At 41.4% G+C, this 23,062-nt stretch overlaps 2 protein-coding genes across 2 annotated transcripts; both read right to left on the bottom strand.

The window, feature by feature from the left end:
* Positions 1–339: 339 nt before the first annotated feature.
* LOC127774866 (ran-binding protein 1 homolog c-like) lies at positions 340–3,086 on the bottom strand. The gene is made up of 4 exons (XM_052301158.1): positions 2,807–3,086; positions 2,542–2,693; positions 2,227–2,352; positions 340–968 (listed from the first exon to the last, which is right to left on the bottom strand). The coding sequence occupies exons 1-4, from the start codon at positions 2,983–2,985 to the stop codon at positions 760–762; spliced, it is 666 nt and encodes a 221-aa protein (XP_052157118.1). The 5' UTR covers positions 2,986–3,086; the 3' UTR covers positions 340–759.
* Positions 3,087–7,107: 4,021 nt separating this feature from the next.
* Positions 7,108–10,637, bottom strand: LOC127774798 (ERBB-3 BINDING PROTEIN 1). The gene is made up of 10 exons (XM_052301089.1): positions 10,491–10,637; positions 10,265–10,361; positions 9,186–9,270; positions 8,941–9,090; positions 8,711–8,864; positions 8,239–8,454; positions 8,019–8,155; positions 7,852–7,943; positions 7,454–7,636; positions 7,108–7,347 (listed from the first exon to the last, which is right to left on the bottom strand). Exons 2-10 carry the CDS (start codon positions 10,359–10,361, stop codon positions 7,280–7,282), a joined length of 1,182 nt encoding a protein of 393 aa, XP_052157049.1. The 5' UTR covers positions 10,491–10,637; the 3' UTR covers positions 7,108–7,279.
* Positions 10,638–23,062: the final 12,425 nt, after the last annotated feature.

Raw genomic sequence — 23,062 nt, 5'->3', positions numbered from 1 at the left:
TATCTAGCTCCAGCCTATATATTTCTGAACAACATCAATATTTTACCAAATAAAAAAAGAAAAATATGAATTATTCTGAAACTAAACCAAAAGGATCCAAATTTTAATGTGCACGTGAATCGTGAATCACTAACGCGTAAATATACTTCAAAAACCACTGTTACGTACAACATTTTTCCTGTACAGTTGCAGGACAACAGCTATGGCAAGCAAATCAACCGGAGGATTTTACATTTTTACGACGACAAAAAGATATACAGTTGCTGGACAGCAGCTATGGTGAGCAAACCAACAGGAGTATATACGAGAAGACCTTATAGAAATATGACAAATTGGACATAGAAATGAAATATCGTCTTTCCCATAGCAACTGGATTAGAGTTGAACATGGTATCATGTAATTTATATGAATAGCACGCATCCATAAACATCTTGCTGTCAAGATACTCGTAACTCGGACCCAAAACGTTCCAACTCGTCCTACTCATGGACTACATTTCGTGTTCTCGATAAAAGCGAGATCCGAACAGACCTGATCCAAAAGCCAACCTGCGACTCTAAGCAGAAACCATACACAAACAAATAAATAATAACAAGTGAACGCCCAATAGGTAAAGATGACCCTGACATCTTCCGACTCTGCCCAAATGTTCTCAACATAGCTCATGGCTAACGACTTTTAACTTCCATAGACGGGAAGCACTGACAAACTTACCCTTCCCACCGAGCACTAGTGTTCTGGAGGTAACACACTGCTGATTACTCTGAGGTGGCAGCTGATTTGGTGTCAGTCTCCTTGACTGCTTCGGTCGATTCCTCCTTTGTCGCCACTTCCTCAGACTTCTTTTCAGTTACGCTGAGTTTCTCCAGAAGGCCAGCGGCAGACGAATCTTCCTCGGTTTCTTTGCCTTCTGTCTTTGCAAGTGATTCCGAAATCTCTTCAACCAAATCCTTAAATTTCTTGCAATCTAGGAATTATATGATAGGAATCTTAGTCAGTTAAATTCAGATAGTTTTCAGAAGATTCAAATAACAGAATGAAATATGTGCAACAAATGGAACATAGTAGATGAAGAGGATGCTGCTCATGCAGATGCTACTAGACATAATGTTGTAGCTACATAATAATAAACACGTTCATTACTAATGGCAAAAATTATATTGTACTATTCAAGAAAAAGATGCCCCCACAAACACATGAAAGTTACAAAGTTCACTACTTCACCTTTACAGACAAGGAATGAAAGAATGTAATCTGTAACGACTGCTAAAAATGTGTTAACACAAAGAAAGCCTATTTTTTCTACCACAACAGTGTGTACCTAAATCATTCTACCGCAATAGTGCCTAAAGAAGCCAATGGCCAGCAAGAGCAAACAACCTGTGTTCTACCACAACAGTGTGCACCTGGATAGCTACACAAAAATATACATTGGGAATTATACATATCAAGTGTACTTTACCACATACTTCCTCCGTTTCACAATGTAAGTCATTCTAGTATTTCCCACATTCATGTTGATGTTAATTAATCTAGATGGATATATATATCTAGATTCATTAACATCAATATGAATGTGGCAAATATTAGAATGACTTACATTGTGAAACGGAGGGAGTAAAAAACAAAACATGAGGTAAACAGAATGTTAAATATCATGGACCAGTCTAGTTCATTATTATTCTGTACATTTTAAGTTTCAGTAAGATTGTTCTCCACATGACTAGCAAGTAGCAACATAAACAGAGAGACATCATGGTGTCCCATCTCCAGTTTACCTCATAGGGTCTAATAACAGAATCTTAAAATTGAACATGACAAATCTCAATAATTATTAAGGTAAAAATTAGATGAAAACTGTAATGACAGGGAAGACCAGGGGAATTGGTGCCCCTATGTTATCCCACCCATCCGATCCAAAGCGTGCGAAAATCCTTCAAGGTTAGCTATCCAACACTCCTCATAGAAACATCGTATGAAACAACCAATAGATTCACAAGTACCCCCAATTCAACATGTTCTTAAGCACAACTTTGGTTAAGCAAAAATTGCAACCCATCAACGTTCAACGGAATCTCAGATAGGAAAACTACTATTGCCACCATGAACAAAAGCAAACGGCATGATCCAACATAATACTACCAAGCAAGGATAACCACGCTACATAGTAGATACGACTACAACAGAACAAATTAGCCCAGAGACGACGGGAGCGAACAACTCACTTTCGACAGAGCCAAACCGGATTGCGAACATCTCCTCCTTAAGCTCGCCGTCGGCGAAGTCCGCCGCGTGCCAGACGCACGACTTGTCACTGCCCGCATGCTCCTGCATCTTCGTGGTCGAAGCAACTGCACACAAGACGACACAAAGCCTTAGCAACGAGGTTATTGGGCCACATGAATCTATACTACACAGGCACCGCGATTGCAACATCTGGAACCAATCCTCCCCCGAAGAGGAGAGAGAGAGAGAGAGAGAGAGAGAGAGAGAGAGAGAGGCGGGGAAATTCGGAGGAGGAAATTAGTTTGGGGAGAAACCTAGGTGGTTCGCGCAGATCTTGAGCGTCTTGGCCTGGCGCATGACGAGGCGGACCTTGCCGTTCTCCTTGTGCTTGAGGAGCTTGACGGTGCCCGTCCCCCGCTCCTTCCACTGGTTCCCCTCCTTGTCAAACCGGTAAAGCTTCGCCTTCCTGCAAACAATCGCGCGGATCAGCGCCACCAGATCGAACCGAAAAAAAGCACACGAGCTACAAGAGAGGGGAGAAGAGGAGAGAGAGCAAGCGGCGGCGGCGGGGGGGCTCACATGTCGAGGAGCACGTCCTCGTCCTCCTCGCCGGTGGTGACGGCGACCTCCTCGAGCCGCACGATGGGGGCGACCTGGGCGCCCGTGTCCTCCTCCTCGCCGCCCGCGGCGGCGGCAGCGGCGGCGGAGGCCTCCTCCTCGTCCTCGGGGCGGTCCACGACGGGCTCCTTGTCCGCCATCGGAGGAGAAGAGCTAACGTCTGCTGCACTCGGTTCCAGAAGTTTCGGGGGGGAGGGCGATCGTGGGGGGAGAGGTTGGTGGTAAGAAGGAGGAGGAGGGGGCGGCGCGCTAGGGTTTTTGTTAGCCACGGGAGAGGCGCCGCCACCGCCAGCGGTGGTGGGGTGGGGCCCGGTTGGAGCGGGGAGGCTGGGGCCACGGCTGCTGTGGGTCCCGCCAGGTGGTCTGCGTGTTACCTACGCCGGCCCGGGGCTAAAAAAAACAACTGTACTAATTTCCCTTGTTTTTGTAATTTTTGTTAGGCCCTCCGTAATAAAAATAATAATTATAACTTACTCAATTTTTTAATTTCTTTAAGAATAAATTTCATAAAACCCTATCTAACTATTATGATCCAAGTTAGACAAAATCACATGGATTTTGGTACGTGGCACGTAACATTAGATATTATGGTCCTAAAGTCTCATATATCAAATTGACGTACTCCTTTATCAAAATTTGAGATGTGGTTGTAGAACTTAAAAGCATGGTAAATCAAAGTTAAAATGATTAATATTGTGGTTTTGTGAAACTTTATGGCCATAATACCTGGAGTTATATGTAACGTGTCAAAAACTCGTGTGGTTTTGTGCAATTTAGACATAATATTTGGGTCTATGTGAAATTTATTCTTTTTTTATAAATGGTAATGAAATATTGTTTTTCCTACAATCAATCTTTATTCTAATTTCTTGTCCATTGTAATCCCAACCATTTATCTAAGTAGCTTTCTTTCCATGTAATGTAATTTCAAAAGCTAGCATTATATCTTTTGAGACAGAGGTAGTACTCCCACTATCAATAGAAAACAAACTTCTAGCTAAGTATGGATATAAATTAGATACATAGTCAGAAGTTGATTTTATAGGACGAAGGGAGTATCATATACTCCATAGTAAACATTTGTCTATCTCTTTTTCATCTTACAAGTTATTTTGACTTTTTTGAAGTCTAACTTTTCATATTACAAGTTATTTTGACTCTCTTGAAGTCTAAATTATATAAGTTTGGCCAAATTTGTAATAAAATGTAGCAATTTTTAATAGCAAATAACATAAAACTATAAAACTAAAATATATTCAATGTTCGATTTAATGGAACATTGTAAGAGCTGCTACATTATTCGATAAACTTGGTAAGCAGTTTGATTTAGAAAAAAAAAATCAAAAGCCTCTTATAATATAAAACAGATAGAGTATATCACTGTATTCCATTTAAATATCGTGGGATGGAGGTATACTCTGTAACACTTAATACTTAGCTTTATTATTTACCAAAAATCTATGTAGATTCTGAACTTTAGAGCATAATAAATAATGGTCTAGATCATCGCTACCAATACGATACTTAGAAGTATATGATGGTAAGGTAAGCAGATATTTAGAAACGCAAAGCAATGGCTAATTTTGACCACTCCATGGCACTAATGTTTCCGCTTGAGCTTTATATTAATATTAATAGAACCATTCAATACAGATTCAAATTATAAATTTGGAGCGCTCCTCGTATTTATAAGATTCAGATATCGTTTGTTTTGGCTATTGGAATGACCTTCTCTTTTGGTTTGTTTATCGTGAGTCTCAAGCTGCTAGACAATACTTCACCCGCTCTAAAATATAGTACTACGTAATTTTTAGAGTTGAGCACAATTATTAAGGAGGCGGGTAAAAACAACTATACTACCCCGCATTAATATGTCTTGGCTTGTTATAGAAAACAAGGCAAGGGTAGGATTTGTATATTACATAGTAAAAAGTGCACTTTTGAAGCTAGGTGTTATTTTGGGACATATTTTAGAACTTAGAAGTTTGCTATATTTTGAGATGGAGAGTGTATTTTTTTTAAAAAAAACTTTATAGAAGTTATTTTTAGAAACCAAATGAATCCATTTTGCATATTTATAATACACTTATTTGATCATGCGCTAATCACATGTCGCACTTCCCATATCACTAAGTACCTCAACCAATGTTCAATTCCAACGTTCGATAATCGAACAAAAAAAATAATTTTATGAAGTAGTATATTAGTGTGTGTGGTAAAGTGGGACACAACGGCAAATTGACAGTTGTTTCATCACTTTATATAGAAATATTTCATCACTAGACAAAATTGTAGCAAAAAATACAACATTGCCTAAACATAGTTGAGACATTTTCCTATCATCGGTGAAACATCAAAAACAAACATCAAAAGAATCGTAAAATCGTAAAATTGTACATATTTCAAACAAATGCAACATCGTTTTACCTCCAGTTAAAACCTTTTTCAAACACATGTGAAACATCAAGATATATTAGCTCAACCATAAAAAAAAATCAAAAAATATACCTACTTAGATCTAGCTTCTTCCTCATCTTCAGTGACTAAATCTCTGGCTTCTCCTTCTGAGCCAACCACCCAACAGTTACAAGAAATCGGTCTCCTCCCTTCCCCACTAGAGAAGAAAGGCATGCCACATCGCTATAACTTGTACCGCTATTGGCTGATGCGAGCCCACACCATGACAACGAGCACCTTGGCCACACCAGCATATCTTCGACAAGCTCCCATGCCTGATTTCCCACACCAAGCACTAGTTGGTGACCTCTCTTGCTCCCCTACACCATAGTGAAGTCAACCATACAACGTCAAAGATGTGTGGTGGATACTCCATCTCTCACATAAAAAACGAATCTAGAATTGAATGTGACACATTCTATATAATGAAGTGTGGAATTTTTTTATTTATACAATTTTTATTAAAATATTTACAAAATTAATTTTTTGTTTCGAAAATTTATAAATCTAATCGCTTGCCGCCCTTTGGGAGGGCGATTTTTAAAAATCGCCCTTCCAGAGGGCGGCAAGGGACCTAAATGCAAAATTTTTATTTGTGTTCAAACCCTTTCCATCGGTTTTAATTGCTTAAAAATTAATAATGCTTATTCGATACTCTAAATGATTTTAAATGGAAAAGTGATAAACTACAAAGATATAGATCTCATTAAGATCTACAACTTTTATATAAAGTTTATCTCCATTCAATATTGTTTGAAATGTAGATCTGAGATTTTTTAAAATATGTTTTATATTTTGTAACGAATATTTGGATATCTAAAACATATTAAATGAAAAAGTTGTTAACTACAAAGTACTTTGTAGATCTCCTTGAGCTCTACAATTTTGATATAAAGTTTTATTTCATCTGACTTTATATAATATAATTTTAAATTGTAAAATCATAGAGCTAACAAGTTGTGCTGGAAAATTTGCATTTAGATCCCTTGCCACCCTTTGGCACTCCCAAAGGGCGGCACACGATTAGATTTGTAAATTTTTGAAATATAAAAATTATTTTTGTAAATATTTTAATAAAAAAAATGTATAAATAAAAAAATTTCGTGAAGTGTGTACCTGCACTACATGGGTTGACAAATTCGTACGAGGGTGTGAGATTGTATTCTAGTGGGGAAGAAAGATTAACATGTGAAATAGATTCTGTTTAGTTTTCTACCAGCATAAGGACGATGTTTAGTTATCCACCAGCATAAGGACGACCATTGGTAGCGGTTCCTAAACGGTTACTGATGACTTATTAGCCGTTTAGGGAAGTCCCTCCCTGCGTCGAATACATGCAAGAAATGAATGGCAAAGCCTCTTGTTCCAAAAGAAAAGATGAACATAGAATTGGTATGTATGGTTGTCTGAGCTACTGACGTTCTTCAATCCTAAAGAAAAGATGATGAAAGAATTATGCCCGTCTCAACTAGATCAACGGACTCCTCGTCAGTCCTAAAGAGAAAATTAAACAATTACCAATGCAATATCTAAAAAATTGCACTTAACACTTTTCAACTAAGTGATTTTTTCCGACAGCGTCTTGACAAGTGACAACTCGTGTGAATTCATAAACAAAATAACGCAAATACTGAAATAGATAAAGCACCTATCATTTGCATCGAATACCATTAGCAATTACTTCATCACATTATTTGAAGCTGCAGCCACCTCTATGTACCAAAATACCGGACATCGCACCATACCTCGACAGTAGATTTAACTCATAGTTAGGCAGCAAAGAAGGCCAACAATCACACACATCATAGGTAATCATCATTTTGTGCTTTCATGTGACAATGAGTGTGCAGCAGGACGGATCATTTCCCAGGAAGTTTGAAAAAGTACTCGATTTTCCACAACTGAATGTGATATAATAGCATCAGATGCAGTGGAGCAAGTACAAAACTAACGGAAGCAATTCAAAAGAACAATCAGTTATTCTTTGTTTGCATCATTTGAACCCTCCTCCATAGGCACTGCTTCTGCTGCATCTCCTTTCTTACCTGTAGATGACAAAATGGTAGTTAGGTGAGTTGAAGGTTCCATCCAGGTGAGGCAACTTAAATACAAAAAAACCAGTAAAATTGTGTTACAAAGAACAGGACAAACCTTTCTTCTTTTTTCCACCACTTTTCTTCTTTGTTTTTGTCCCCAAAGCAAGCCATGCCTTGATCTCAGCGTTGTCTTCAATGGATTTAGTGGGCTGCAACTCCTGAAGTGAATGCGATGTTACCCTCTGTGAACCAGATGGCAGCAGAAGCACAGTAAACTTGATGTGTGCAACAAGGTCGCCTGCACAAAGAACCAACTATTAATACAACCACTAGAAACGAGAAATATGGCATGTAGCAGTAATCAACAGAAGCGGTTTGTACAAATAAACACAAATAATCTCAAAAGGAGGATACAGATTTGTACTCGCCCCAAGGCTTATCTCATAAAAAAACAAGGCAGAACAATTGCCAAAATTCTACAGTATTCAACACCTAGAGCGATGATATGTATACCTGGCTTCTCGTGAAGGACAGGGTACGGCTGCAATAATTCATGATTCATGCATTCCACCAAACCTAAGCGTGCACGCTTCTCTTCCAATGCCCTGTGACAATTCAAAATGCAAGTTACAATATAGTAAACAAAAAGGTGCGTCTGAAGTAAGCGTTATTGTAGCAACCTAGCAGTGAAGGGCATGATAGGAAACTTCTGGCTTATCTCACTGAAAATGAACCTAGATGCTTTCATCTTCAAGTGATAATTCTTGTCTACAGCTCTCTTGTAGATGGTGGTCTGCTTCTCATCCAATAACTTGGGCTGTGCGTCGTAATTAAAAAAAAATGTAAAAAAAAAAAAAGCAAACAGAAGACAATCCTTCAAACAAAAGCAGCTATTCTCACCTTCCCTTCTCCAGTGCTGGTGACAATATCAATTGCATACACTTCATTTTCCTCAAATTCAGCATCATCCACCTTCGTATCAGCATTGGACACACTAAGTACAACTTTGTTACCGTCAATGACAAACTGTTTCAGCTGATGGCTGAGAACTCCTTCCACAATTTTGCAGTCATAAGCAGCAGCAACTTTCTGAATCGCTTCGGTGACATCCTTGTTCTGCAAAAGAAAAATTGTTACTGGCAAGATCAGCATTCTAATACAAACCAAAGGCATGCAACTGAATTAATTCATTGCAGAGAAGACATACAGGTTAGCTCACTACCAAACAGTTTTTGTGTGTCTAGCAAAACATAATAGCATAGTAAGAGAAACAAGCACAACATTTGTGTGCACAGTTGACCTAGACACTAAATGTGAACAGCATAAATTGCAAAAAGAGAGCAAGTAAATAAAGCAACACTTTTCAATGCACCTTCTTCCCAGGTCTAACAAGCCTCAGAGCAACTTCTGCCGCTGTGTTGGCAGCAGCAAGAACATCTGCTGCTTTCCCAGTGACTGCTCCATCATGGATAACATGTGTATGAGCCACCACGGCAATAAAACCATCAATATGACATCCCATATCACTGTCAAATGAAAATAGAATCATTAAGGCTCAAAGTAGACTAAGAACAAGTTGAAAAGGTGAGAACAGCACAATACATTTTGACCATATCATTTTCCTCCAGGACTGCCTCATCAGTGGCTAGCGGAGAGAAATGGCAGACTGTGTTGTTCACAGATACACATGTTGGAAAAGCAACACCTCTTTCAATCTTCCTCTTCACATTCTTGTAGATGTTGCCAGTTTGCCTGATATCAATAAAGAAAAAAAATAAGTAATCAGTAAAACGAGAGAGAGAGAGAGAGAGAGAGAGAGAGCATTAACACAAAGTTAGATGCATTACTCTCTTATGTAAGAATCGCCCTTCTCACAGATGTCAACAATCTTGGCTTTCGGCTTGCACAAAGACACTACCAACTTAAGAGCATCTGTTCACCAATAAAAATCAATTTAGCACTACAATTCTAGTATCACCATAGAAGACAACATATTTGGCATTCAGGCACAATCGCAGAACAAAATGATATTGGCACTGTGCCAGCATAATTGAATGGACAAAGGAAAGAAGGGAACTATCTTAACACATATTACTCAACTCCTCTCAACTTATGATATCTGAAACTTATATTGAGTTGATACTACCTAACTATGAACATCACATATCAGACTTGCAAACTGGGCAAAAACAAATATCTTAGCAAAAAACAACCTTTTTGGCTCAACTAAATAGCTAAAGACGGCTACGCTAACAAAACAAAACAAAGCCTGTGGCAAATCTACCCTGGATAACAGAGCACCATTTTCCCCTCAACAAAACATAGAATAATCACCTCATACATGTAAGAGCAACAATAGCGGAGTGAGGGACGGGAGAACGTAGAGGAGGAACTAGTGATTCTGATAACACCAGACATCAGAACACAAGGCTAAACACAAATGCACATCCCTGTGCAATCCAGTGAGTGGCTCTGTGGCTATGCACATGATTTCTCGACAGGCAGAGACTCAGACATAATATTGCACTCATTGAATAGAAAGCCAGTGACAATACAGAAGAAGAGCATGCTACTAACCTAGAAAGAAAGCATATTACTCTTCAACGAAGCTGCTAAAACTAACACTAGAATCCAAACCGTGTAAATCGTCTACATCACAGAAATTCTTCCCTTACCAAAACATAGTCCATAAATAAAACAGCTAAACTCCCGTAGCTAATCTTTCCCAAGTAAGACAAGGTAACGCTAACAACACAGAGCATAAACTTCCCTAAGTAAGACAAGGTAACGCTAACAACACAGAGCATAAACTTCCCTAGCGTGCTTACGGATAACAAAACCACCGCCATTACCCGGCAAAAAGCAGACAATAATGAACTCGAGCACGACAGTAATAGCAAAGGTAAAATCGAGAGGCGTTTATTACTGTTGATGATATCGGCGGCGTCCTTGTACTTGGTGACGACGTCGGAGGAGGAGAGGTCGAGCTCCTTCTCCTCTCTGACCTCATCGTCCGACGACATCTGCAAAACGAGAGCGCCAAAAACCGGAAAAAAAATCAGAGAACGCGAAGGGAAACGCACGAGACGGCCCGAATCGAAGGCGAGAACGCGAGGAGGAGGAGGAGGAGGAGGAGACGCGCGAATCCTCACCGCTTCGATCCGAACAGGCGACCGGAGGCTGGACGTGGCGGTGGCGGTGGCGGTGGCGGCGGCGGAGGAAGGGGAGGTCGTAGTAGGGTTAGGGTTTGGAGGGGGTTTGGGGGGATTAGAATTGAAGCGAGGGGGAGTGAGGTTGTGAGGCGGCGGCGGGGGTGGCTTCTGTACTTGGCTAGGGCTTCGAAGCGCGCGGGGGATCACGTGACACTGACAGGTGGGTCCATGCTGAGACGCGTGGATGACGAGCGGGGCCCTCCTCTTGCCCGGCAACCGTGGGTGGGCCACGGGAGAAAAGCTTTGGCGCGGCCCGGGCGAGCCACGTGAACGGGTATTGCGGAAGCTGCCGGAGTTCGCTGTGATCCGTCCGATGAGACGATTGGTAGATCCAACGGCGTGCGTTGGTTTTAATCGTTTGTGCCTGAACTGGTGGGCTGCATTTCGGCCTGTTTTGGGTGTTGGCGTGATCAAACCGCGGCCCATCAAGACGGGTGCTTCTCTGCTTCCGTATCACCGGCCCAGCTAGTAGGATTGCAGTGTTCATACTGGGAATAAGTCCATTTTGACTCCCTCACAATATAGCTCCAACCTCATTCATATCCCTAAACCACAAAACCGGATATCTTGATACCCTTAACTATAAAAACCGGTGTAATTTAACTCCTTTAACGGTTTTTAAGAGTGGTTTCACTGACGTGGTGCTTTGACATGATCTATCCTAATAAGACATCATGTGGGACCCACATGTCATTCTCTCACTCATTTTCTTCTTTCTCTTCCTCTCTCTCCTTCCTCTTCCCGTAGAAAGCACGGTCCGGCACAGCCCATAAAATTGGCCGGGCTGGCACGGCCCGTATGTGGGCCGTGCCTGGTCCTAGACAACGGGCACGACGAGCGGCATAGCACGGCACAGCACGACTAGTGGGCCGTGCTTGGGCCGACACGACACGCGAACGGCCCGTAGGCACGACGACCGATGGCCCATGGCAACGATAATGGCCTATCAGGCCTAGCCACTAGGGCGCAAGCACATCGGCATCAAAGCTTAGCGGCATCCCTTCGTCTTCGTTGCGCCCGTGACCCGTGCCTCCGTCGTCGCGCATGCTCGGTGCCTCCTCTCGCTTCGCATCTCGTTCCGGGCCCCGGCAACAAGCTCGGCACCGCAGTTCGCAGGTCTAGGACGCATCTGAGCATCTCTGGCCACCCGTCACATGCGCGTATGAGTCTACATCTCTACGAGATGCTCAAAGCTTCTCCTGCAAGAATGCGATGGTGTCCGGCGATTCCCTTCCGCATTGGCGCAATGAATCGAGGCGTCGCTACCACTAGTCCATTACTGTCATGGTGAGGTCGACTGGTCGAGTACCGGGGATGGGGACGGCTGATGGCCGAACGGACGCAGCCATAGCGTCGCGCGGCGTCGGACACCACCTGCGATGTACCGCTAGACAAACGGAGAGCTCGGACTAGTACTTGTGATTCCCTTGCTCGGTTGCTCTTGCCCTGCCCCGCTGCTGTCCGTTCGTATCCTGGCATCACCGTTCGCCGCCTCGCCACGAGCCCACGACCGCAAGACGCCGTGGCAGGGTAGCGCCTGCCTTGGATTGAGATGGAGATGGGACGCCTGGTGGCAGAGAAGCATGGGCATGGCGCATGGCCATTGGTTGTGCGTCTATGTCTCCGTGGAGCCAGCAGGCAGCAAGTGTGTTTTGTGGTGTGTCTATGTGCAAGTGTAACTAGAAACAACTAGCTCATGAAGGCAATTTGTTCTATAAATTCCTCCTCCTCCTCTTCTTCCCAGCAAATAAAAAATGCAGCACAAATAAACAAAGCAAAAGCAATATAGTTATTTCCCTCCCACAACAAAAATGTGGGGTGATACTCGTCGGAGGTCGACCTCATCGAGACCCCGCAAAGGCTCGCCTGATCCTTCCCGTAGGTCGGTCGATCATCGCCAACTATCCCCGGGTATGGATGATTAAGGGATGGATGACCGCCATATGGATGGTCTGGAGGGACATGGGGATGATCCTATGGAATAGCCCATCCCCGAGGCCAACGACGACATGGTCTTGCCCATGCCGGGAGGCGAGGCCAAGCTATCTGCACCATCTGCACGGAGAGTGGAGTGTTGGCGGCACTTCAAAAAAATGAAGGTAATGGTGGACGATCAACTTGTAACACGTGCTACTTGTAAACATTATGGGAAAACTTTGTCTGCATCTTCTAGTTCAGGAACAGGACATCTCAACCGACAATATTTGACACACCTTAAGGATAAAGCAATGGTGGGAGCAAGGTAGACGCAACTGAGCTTCTGACCCGACGGTTCTATAAGTACATGGACCTATGAGCCATGAGTAGCTCAAGATGAAAATTGCTCGTTACATAGTTTTGGAGGACCTACCAATTAGGATGGGTGAAAGCAAAAATTTGAGAGGATGGTCCGGAATGCTTTTTGTCCACAGTACACCCAAGTTTCAAGGAAAACCACCAAAAACGATATTATTGTGTTATATCGTTCTAGGTTGGATGAGTTGAAACACTCGTTCAGTACTCTTCGTTTTTCTTTTGTTGTGACATCTGACATTTGAACATCCAAGCACCAAAGAACCTCTTATGTTACTATTGTCATGCATTATCTTGACAATAATCGCACACTAAATAAGAAGGTTATAAGGTTTAAAATGATGTTGTCACATACTGGACGAGCCACTGCTACCATACTACTAGATGTACTGCAAGAATTCAATTTAAAATCTAGGGTTGTTTCTATTACTCTTGACAATGCATCAGCAAATACAACGGCCATGATGATTTTGGAGCCAAATCTGCAAAGTACATTGGAGGTTATGTTATCCATTAGAGATGCATCTACCACATCATCAACCTGATTGTGCAAGCAGGTATTAGGAGTCGTTGAGAATTTATAGATTTTTTAGTGCAAATAATTTATCAATTTTAATGCATCCGTGACAAGGAATTTATTGTCTATGCAGGATTTAGTATTATTACTAATTTACTCAAAAAGATTCGTCAAGTTGTTTCTATCATTGAGAGTCAATCAGTGATGAAGGAGAGATTCCGGGACTATTCTTGAGCAAAGAATAAACTTGTGAGGATGCTTGGCATTGACGTGAAACATAGGTGGAACACAACATACCTCATGTTGCGTCAACCGAAAGGGTATGAGGAAATAATTTCTGTTTTCATCAATTCATTGCACTTTAGAAATAATGATATTGATAAGGATGGTGATGGTGAGATTTTGCTTCTTACTGAGGAAGAATGGAACATAGCAACACGTCTGCGTATATTCCTAAAGCCTTTTTATAAAGCTACAGTCCTGCTATCTAGAATTTACTATCGTACTTCTTGTAAGGTGCTTGAATGTCTTTGGAAATTGTCCCTTGTGTTTCAAAAAAACTGACATGATAGAGTTTTAGCTTCTGTTGTTCAACCCATGGAAGAAAAATTTCTCAAATTCTTCACTGCTATTCCACACCTTTATTATTTTGCTTTGATACTTGATCATCGTAAAAAGTTGGAGGTTGTGGAGACTGCTTTCTATCAATAGGTGATGCAATGAGTCTTGATTATTTTGAAGCTTATCAACATGCTAAAGATGAGTTGTTCAAGGTTTTCCGTCTGTACCAAACTAAGCTAAGTGTTGCTCATCAGGTGCCTGAGGAAACCCCACAAAAAAAGCAAGCAAATCAAGTGCAATGAATATGTGGAAGAAGATCAGGGGCAAGAAACAAGCCTCCTCATCAGGTAGTAGGTCAAATTGGAACCCAGATGCAGAGCTTAACCATTACCTCAACACCAATCACACAAAACATGATCGAACACTGGATGGTGAAAATTTCGATCTCCTTGAGTGGTGGAAAGAGAAAGAACGAACTCTTCATGTGCTAGCTCACTTTGCATAGGGCGTTCTATTGGTTCCGGTTTCCTCTATCTCTTCGGAGCATGCATTTAGCGAGGTTGGAAGAATTATTGAAGAACAGAGGTCATGCCTTGCACCTGACACAGTTGAGGCAATATTTTGCCTTAAAGACTGCATTAAAGCATATTATGCAAGGACACAATACCGGTTAGAGGATCCAAAGATTACTGATGAAGCGGCAGACGCGTTGATGGAATTTGGCATCACCACTTATGGCAGCGGTGCCAATCGAAATTAATAATGCAATTTCTGTAATAGTGTAAGAAAGTTGTACTCTTTTCCTTACAGGGGAACCCTACTCTAGGGTGTAAGGTTTTTAATGAGGCAACAACTTTGTAACCCTATTATAAATAAATTTGTTTCCCCCCCAATTTTTACGTCTCAAGTTATTTGTAGTCGGTTTGAGAACAAAAAAAGTAGTGCATATTTTTATATGAGATAAATCAATTATTACAGAGCCGGTTGGGCAAAAAAGAGTGTGGCCATATCGTTTTCCCTACTCTATCCACTGCACGGCTACAGCACGAGGTCATCACCCACCCACACACACGAGGTCAAAATTTCCCATATGCAGGTATCTAGCAAGTAGTAGCAGGTGAGCAACTCCAGCCTCATCGGCCTCATCTGGTCGCTCCTCGCTCGTCTTAATCCACATGAGGCAGCGACGGGCGACCTACATGGCACGGGCTATGGCAGTGTCGTGCGGCCAGCACCAGCAGCATCGGCGCTACCACGCCGGTGGACCACGTCGTCACGATGAGCCGACGAGGAGGAGCGGGATGGGCGTGGCCGTCATTGCCACATCGCCGCGACGAGACGATGAAGCCACACAACACCACTGCCGCCTACCCGCCTCCATCGCCATCACTGCTGCCGACGGAGTGTCTTCTCGGGCCCTTGGCACTGCAAAGATGCACTTCACTGTGAGTGCTTTTTTATCGTGATAAGCTGACGAAGCTTACTTCATTGTGAATGTTTTTTTATCTTGATAAATCCATTGAATTGTTATGCTAACTTTGTGCTGCAAATTAAATAAGAAATTTCACCTGTCCAGCAATGTTTCCATGAATTTCTTGATAGGAACAATACCATCTGATGGTTCACTTGTGAATTTTAATGAAACTTCGTGAGTTATGTTCTCTATGTTTTTCATTCCTATCTAATTCAATATATATATTTCAGCAAGCAGAGTGGGGGATGTCGTGTGATAGAGTGCTTTTGTTTACCTCTCCATGATGTCCTATACTACTTCATACTTGTAATATATCATACTAGGACTTCATGCACGCTTCACGGTGCCCTACCGTTCATTAAGAGGTATATACTTTACGAACCGTTATTCAATAATCTTACAGAGCAAAAAACAGGAGGTTTATAGTAGGAACATATAGTAAATTTAGAGCACAATGTTCGGTTAAATATAGGTAACGAACGTGCTAGCACAACCGCATTTAACTTGCTTTAAGTTAACAGATTGTACAATAGATAAGATAGGCCTGTATGTTCTAGACTGTTTTTGTCCACAGTACATATAACTATGTATTTTCTTACTTAGAGGGATGCAACTATCGTCGACGCCTACGAAGTTCGAGAGGAAGACGGCGTGGTGGCACCGATGATGATCCGCCTTCAACAACCCCAAACATCAGAGTTGAGCTGGCCTTACGCCCATTGGAATGTTTTTACGATTGGCAGTCGAGGGTGGTTCTTCTCATATTCAGTTAGCGCCTCTCTATTGTTTTCACTTCCACTGTCTTCATCGCAGTAGTCAAACAACTTCTCGATGTGAATCAGTACCGTAGATGAATATGTGTTTTGCTTCCAATCGAGATTAGTGTTTGTTGGTTCTCTTCAATTATGTCGATGTTCCAGTCTATCAGCTTAGGGATAAGATCACAGTTTGTTGTCCATGCAGCTAGCCTGAAAAACGAAAGATCTTCTATATGATGCTCTACATACAGTCCTTCAATCTTGCAGCAATTATCCAGCAATTCTGCTATGCCTTCCTTGTTCCACGCTTCTAGAGCAAGTATCACCCTTTGACACAATGGGTTCACAGTACTATGGAAATTCATTTTGAAAGGCTCAAATTCAAGCTTCGTTGTTTGATATGTGAAGGATTCTTGTTTAAGCGCCTTCTCAGATTTTTCTTCTTGTTTGTCTGGACCCATGAATATAACAATGTACATTCTACGCCAGAAGGGAAGCAAGGTAAAATCATCAACCTCACAGTTGCATACAGTGTTTATCATTGATGATATTTTGGTTGTAGTTGGATTGCCAGCTCCAAACACTTTGACAACAACTAGATCACGGTATATTATATCTGCAAGTAGCTGTGAAACTTCCTTTCCTTTGGAAAACTTTGATGCTGTTGTTGGCCGGTTTGTCCATAAGATGACAGTCGAGCTCTTTACCTTGCAGATTGGTTATTCTGATCGAGCTGCATGCTGTTGTAAGAAGCAATGGAGAAAGTAGCAGTAAGTGTTTTGCCACTATGAAAATGAATTAGGTAGTTTTTTATATGTTTTATGCGCGGACTGATTTTGTCTCTCCACTTTTTTGTTTACTTCCTAATGTGGGCCAGATCTGCCTAGTAATAACCACCGAGCAGGCACAACATGGAGAGGGATATCAATGAGAAAGTAAGAAGTTCGGCGATGCTGTTACCTGGTTGGGAAAAGAGCTTGAAGAAGCTGATGTTTCCTTGCTTAGTGTATAGAAGAGCAGAGAATGAGTGAAGCGCAAAGAAGAGGACAACTGCCTGAGAGAGACCAAAGAAGAGAATGGTTACCTAAGAGAAGGAAGAAAACTGTTTGGTAGTGGGGAAAGAGATAGAGGAATGGCATGTATACTGATTGCTAGCTTGTCATGTGTCTTTTCAAAGTCTTCAGAAGTAGTAGGTAGGCATGGAGTTATGTATATGTATACATATTAAATAGGCAACATCCATAGTTGTTTCGGTGTAAGTGATTTTGTGGATTCCTTGCACGGTATATAAAAGGAGTTTGATTAGCTAGGTTTAATAGAGAGTCTTGTTTATGCAAAGGATTGTTTGCAGACGATCAAGATGTAGATGCATTGGGTAAAAGTTTGGTAACAACTATATGAAAACACCTGAAAATTGCACTTATAATAGCCTAATAGCATGCATCGTAAGCCTTATCAATGTCTGGGCATCATTGGCATATGCCAAATTGAAAGAACTTGCTGCTGTTTGCTAGCATTCAGGATTATCATGATACATCATGATCATGCAAAATCCTATCTATATGGATGTAGGAGGGATCACATATACATTTGTCGACAAATTTTCTCCTAAAAATTTGACAGGTATAATTATAGTACAATCATGATGTAAGTACATTGTAACTTACATGTAACTTGTATGTAATTTTCAAAATCTCTCTGTAACATGCTATTTCGGTGGAACGGATGTCGTGGGAACAAATCTTCTCACATATGTGCACGCGGTGACTTTTTTCCTTCTTCACTTGCACAAATCTTGAAACAAATCTAGCAGTTCAAAATTATGTGAAAGTTACATGCAAGTTACATTGTAGTTACACTATGATTGCACTGTAATTACATCTGTCAAATTTTTAGGAGAAAGTTTGTCGACAAATATATAGCAAAATTGATGTAAGATTAGCACTACCAATCTTTTTCACAAAAGCAACAGTTCAATCTTAGTTCATCTCACATGCATGCATCCAACACGATCACAACATAGTTTGTAGTGGCAACAGATTAACATCACTAAGTCATTTTGTTTCTTCTCCTTGTGTAGACACGGTAGGAGTCATGTTGACTTCAACCAATGAAGGTTCATGCTAAGGCCACCACAACTTTGCACAACAAAAAACAACATGCCTATATCCTTGATTCATTAGGCCTTGTCGATGACATTGGAAGTATATGCAAGAACTTATAAGGAATCTACAAAAAAATTATACTTGAGGCAGAAACAAAGCTAGTCAGCAATACCTGCCATCAGCAGTACCATCATAGTTGTCCTTGAACAATTTCTTAGAAGCCCATGTACCAGGAGATGGCCTGGGCCTACATTTGGTTTTATCTCCAAGTTAGATCATAATATCAAGATGCCTCTAGTAACCAGATTGATAAAGAAAGGAATGTTTTTACCTTTTCCTATATGCCTTTGAAGTGCTACTGTTGGTTGCAGAAGCAGGAGCTTTCTGAGTAAGGCTAAGATGCTCATCATCCAGTTTCATAGCATGGACATTTAGCACGTGAGATGTGCATGCTATCAGTGTGAAAAAAGTGAAGTAAAGAAACCAACCTCATCACATTCATCCTCTGCAGTAATCTGTGCAGGGGTCTTTGATGCACATCCATTTTCTAGATCCTCATCTTAGGATGAAATGAATGATGGGCTAATCAAGGCTAGTTCACCACCATTGTGTCCAATTGATGGAGTGACGCTTTAGGCTAGGCAATAGAGAGTTCTTGCTATGGGCACCGCCAAAGACAAGAGGGATACAAAATAGACTTATTCCAAATATAATACACGGCCCAAAGAGATGAGGGAAGAGAAGTAGACTTATTTTATGGAGAAGCACGATGGTCATGCCTAGTTCATGGGCCATGGGTGCAGCCCGTGGCTAGGCACGACCCAGCCGACGTGTAGATTGGCCGTGCTAACCCGATTGACCTTGGCCCAGGCCTGGTCGTGCCTGGGCCGTTGTTGACAGTCGTTATCGATCAGTTTCGACCGTCAATATTACTAAAACATGAGAGAACTAGTGATGCTTGCAATGCATAAATATAAATATATTACAACAATAATATTCCACTAGTAGTATTAAGTCTACTAACCTTTTTGTAGAGAATAACAATAAAGTGAAGGAGAATCGACATCAACACCAACGATAAATCAATCAGACGATGTCGAGGACCAGACTTATGTATGAATGGGCCAAGAACTCAGAATTGACACGATGAATTGGGCCAAAATTCACAAGTCTGCGGAGTGGAGCAATAGAGGAGGCCACCAGCCGAAATTGGGCTGGATTGGGCTAGCCCCAGGTTCGGCCGAACCAATCCAGGCGCCGATGGATCCAGGTTTTGGCAAGGACGTCCAGGATTGCATCCCAATGACGGTTGGAGGGCACTTCGGACAATTCCCCTTCCACAACCGTCATACCTACCTCTATATAAGAAGCTCACTCTCTTCACTTCAACACACACCTCAAGCAAGAGCTCTCTCATTCCTCTCAAGTTTAGTTTAGTAGTATCTAGATGGTGGAATAGAATTAGAATAGGAATCAGGAGTCCGGAAGCCTTCGGAAGAGTTCGGGTATGGCTCTAGTAGCTTTCCTTTCCTCTTTTGTAAGCTTTGTACTTTTATTAGAATACTCTTCTAAATACATTTCTGGTATTGAAATACTTTCCGAGTATATGAGTACCAACTTTACATTATGTTCTTATTATACTGAATATACTGCTAGCTTATCTGGGAGATGCTTTGGTGAATATACTGCTAGCTTATCTGGGAGATGCTTTGGTGAGGGTATAATGTTTGCTTATGCGATTACTCTATGTCATGACGATGATATTAGAGTAGTATCTGGTAGTTTAGGCGTGGTGTCTAGATTACGGGATATCATTATTTGGGGTTATATATTGCGGATGAGAGGTGGGCCGCTGATGGTGATAGCTCAGTACGGGTATTCCTCCGCGCCTATATATAATCCTAAGTTAATTTACTAGGGAGGGTATTCCTCCGTATTTAGCCCCGGTTGGATGGTCATGACGGGCTGTCGTAAGGAACTCGGCAGTTAGGGGTGGCTTCTCGAAGTACCAGGAGGGCATCGGATAGAGGGTATTAGCTAGTATATCAGTTAACTAGAATGTATGTATACTATGTATATTAGATGTATAGGAATAGATTCTCTTTCTCTTTTCTTTCCACCTAGCTTAGATTATTTATTATGAGGATGAGTAGAAATGCTTGTGTGTCACTCTACCCTTGGATTATCTTAATCCCTGCTTAGAATATGATTATCACAAGTAATATATAAATTATTAGTTGAGTTCTCTCTACATGATCTTCCCACGGGATAAAATAAATATGATACCCTTGGAATACTCTCGGGTGAAATGCTATAATGGTATATCCGTGCGCTTGCAGATGAACTCTGCAACCATAATATACCAGAAGTATTTCTGCGCCATTGCTGGGAATTGTATTTCTAGTAATGTTGTTAAGAAATACCAACGGCTGTGTCGGACCGAACAACCCTTTTGGCCATATATAGTAATTACTAGACAAATCGTTGAAACAAAGAAGATGAATTTGCATTACTCATAAAGGACATGAGCCGATAACACATTTAAGTGAGAAGGTAATAATATGATCTTACAAAATATTGAAAAATAAACAAGAGAGTATGTCGAAACTTGATTTCGGTAATAATAAAAGGAGGTAGCGCACGAGACCTAAAAGTGGATGGATGCGGAGACAAGGATTTAGACAGGTTCAGGCCCTCTCGATGAGAGGTAATACCCTACTCCTTTTTGGGGATTTGAATCCGACGGGTGTATTATAACTCTGACGATCTAGTTATGTCATGCCCCCTAGAGGGCCTCCTGCCCACCTTATATAGGATGATGGGCAGGATTACAAGATAGAAACCTTAACCAATACGGTATCGGTTTCCTAAATCTATTTTACAATATTACCAAACCAGGACTTTAGACCGTTCCATAATATACAAGGAAACGTAATACCCATGACATGATCCATTACATATTTCATAGATATAAGGTACCCTCTACACCGGTCGAATAACCACGCCGTGTGGGTATGGGGTACCCATAATCTCCACAGTAGCCCCTGAGACCTTCACAGTCGAAAAGATAATCTTCTCTCGAACTAGATTACTCCAAAGCCGAGTGCTTCAATCATCTTTGCCATGGTCTCCCGAGTACTTTTACCAAATCTAAAGACTATGGAGGGCTGAAAAATAATTAAATGTAAACTTAGGTGCATCGACTAGATGCACCTAATAGGTGTAGCCCCCGACTATGTGCTTAGTTGAACAATCTAAACATATAGTCAAGGAGTAGATAATACAACCAACTGAGTGGTTTTGATAATTGTAATCAACCAAGTACCTTGATATCAATATATAGCATATGCGGTGTGAATCCCCCAAATAACATTATTCAAGTGATATACCGACTACTTTGTAAAAATTGATGCGAGCAACCAAAAGCTGACTACATCATTGAAAATTCACATAGAAAAACAACTATAAAAAAAGCTTGAATGCTATAAATAAAGAAATTTCCAAAGTATTGGGCATACGCCATGCGCACACTGTTTTTAACAGATGTGCTTAAGTCCCTAAAAGACACATGGTTTCACCACACCCGGAAATATACGGCATATGTGGTGTAAAATCCGAGTAAATAAACTCATAAAGGATTTACCAACCGCCTGGAAAATGACCAAGATATATAATCAGCCTAAGCCATAATATTGGTCAATAAAAATGCACACTTACGTGGAAAAAAGCAACGATATTGTATCTAATCAATTGCTTAAAAACCCAAACAGCACCTTGACTTATATAAAAAAGTCAGTGGGGCAGCTATATAAAGCTTTACTGTTTGACACCTTTTAAGATGCATTGTACCAATTCCTAAAAAGTTAAGTAACTGCGGTATAAAAGGATTTTAAGGTATTAGGCACTTGATCACGTGCACTTTAGCCTAAGCAAAAAGTGCCTAAGTCCCTAAAAGAACGTGACAGGCCACACCTGAAAATATGGGTTGCAGACATATTAGGCCTAGGCCAAAAAATATGCCTTCAACACCCTTTAAAGGATGACGCATGTAACATGCTCCCGAGTAATAAATCTTCCGGGTGATATAGACCAAGTGTAGCTCATATGAATAGCTTCTGATCTGAGTGATTATCCCTTATGGGATACTCCAAAATAGATATAAAAATTGAATCCCGACTGGCGCAATTATTCGGTTGATAGCCCTTACGAGGAATAATGATTGGTCCAGTCTTCGAGCATAGAAAATAATCTCAGGACTACGAGTGCATGTTGCCTGTATCTAGAACAAAATCCAACTTGAAGGTATGATCCTTGTGCTTGAGCTCGTAAGCCCCTGAGCATATAGCTTATCCTTCTGTTGTAGTCATAATTGTCCATTGATGGTAGCTGACGCAGTCGGCATGGAGATGAAATGACCAACATGAAGATGATATTGCTCATCAGAGGTGACGGAAGATGTCAGTGGTAGTAAAAACAGTGACACCAATCAAAGGTTATGAAGTCGCATAGCTGTGGAGGCGAAGAAACCAGTCGATAGCAGTCAGGTCAGCTAGCAGTGAAGATGAAGGCGCCCAACAACAACGACAGAGCAGTCGGTGGCGACAAAAGCAAGCCGACGATGAAGACGTAGACGTGCATCAACGGTGATGGCGAAATCCACCAATCATGAAGATGAAGAAAATAGTCGGCGACGACAAACGCATCCGACGGTAATGATGATTAGCAGCAACAGAGATAGCCGGCTATGATGACGAAGTTGCCCATCAACAGCAGCATAGTAGGCTATGTTGAAGAGGCTTGACAGG

The sequence above is a fragment of the Oryza glaberrima genome, chromosome 5 (genome assembly GCF_000147395.1).
Source record: "Oryza glaberrima chromosome 5, OglaRS2, whole genome shotgun sequence".
Lineage (NCBI taxonomy): Eukaryota > Viridiplantae > Streptophyta > Magnoliopsida > Poales > Poaceae > Oryza > Oryza glaberrima.
The sequence above is the reverse complement of the archived record's forward strand: the minus strand, read 5'-3'. Positions and strand labels throughout refer to the sequence as shown.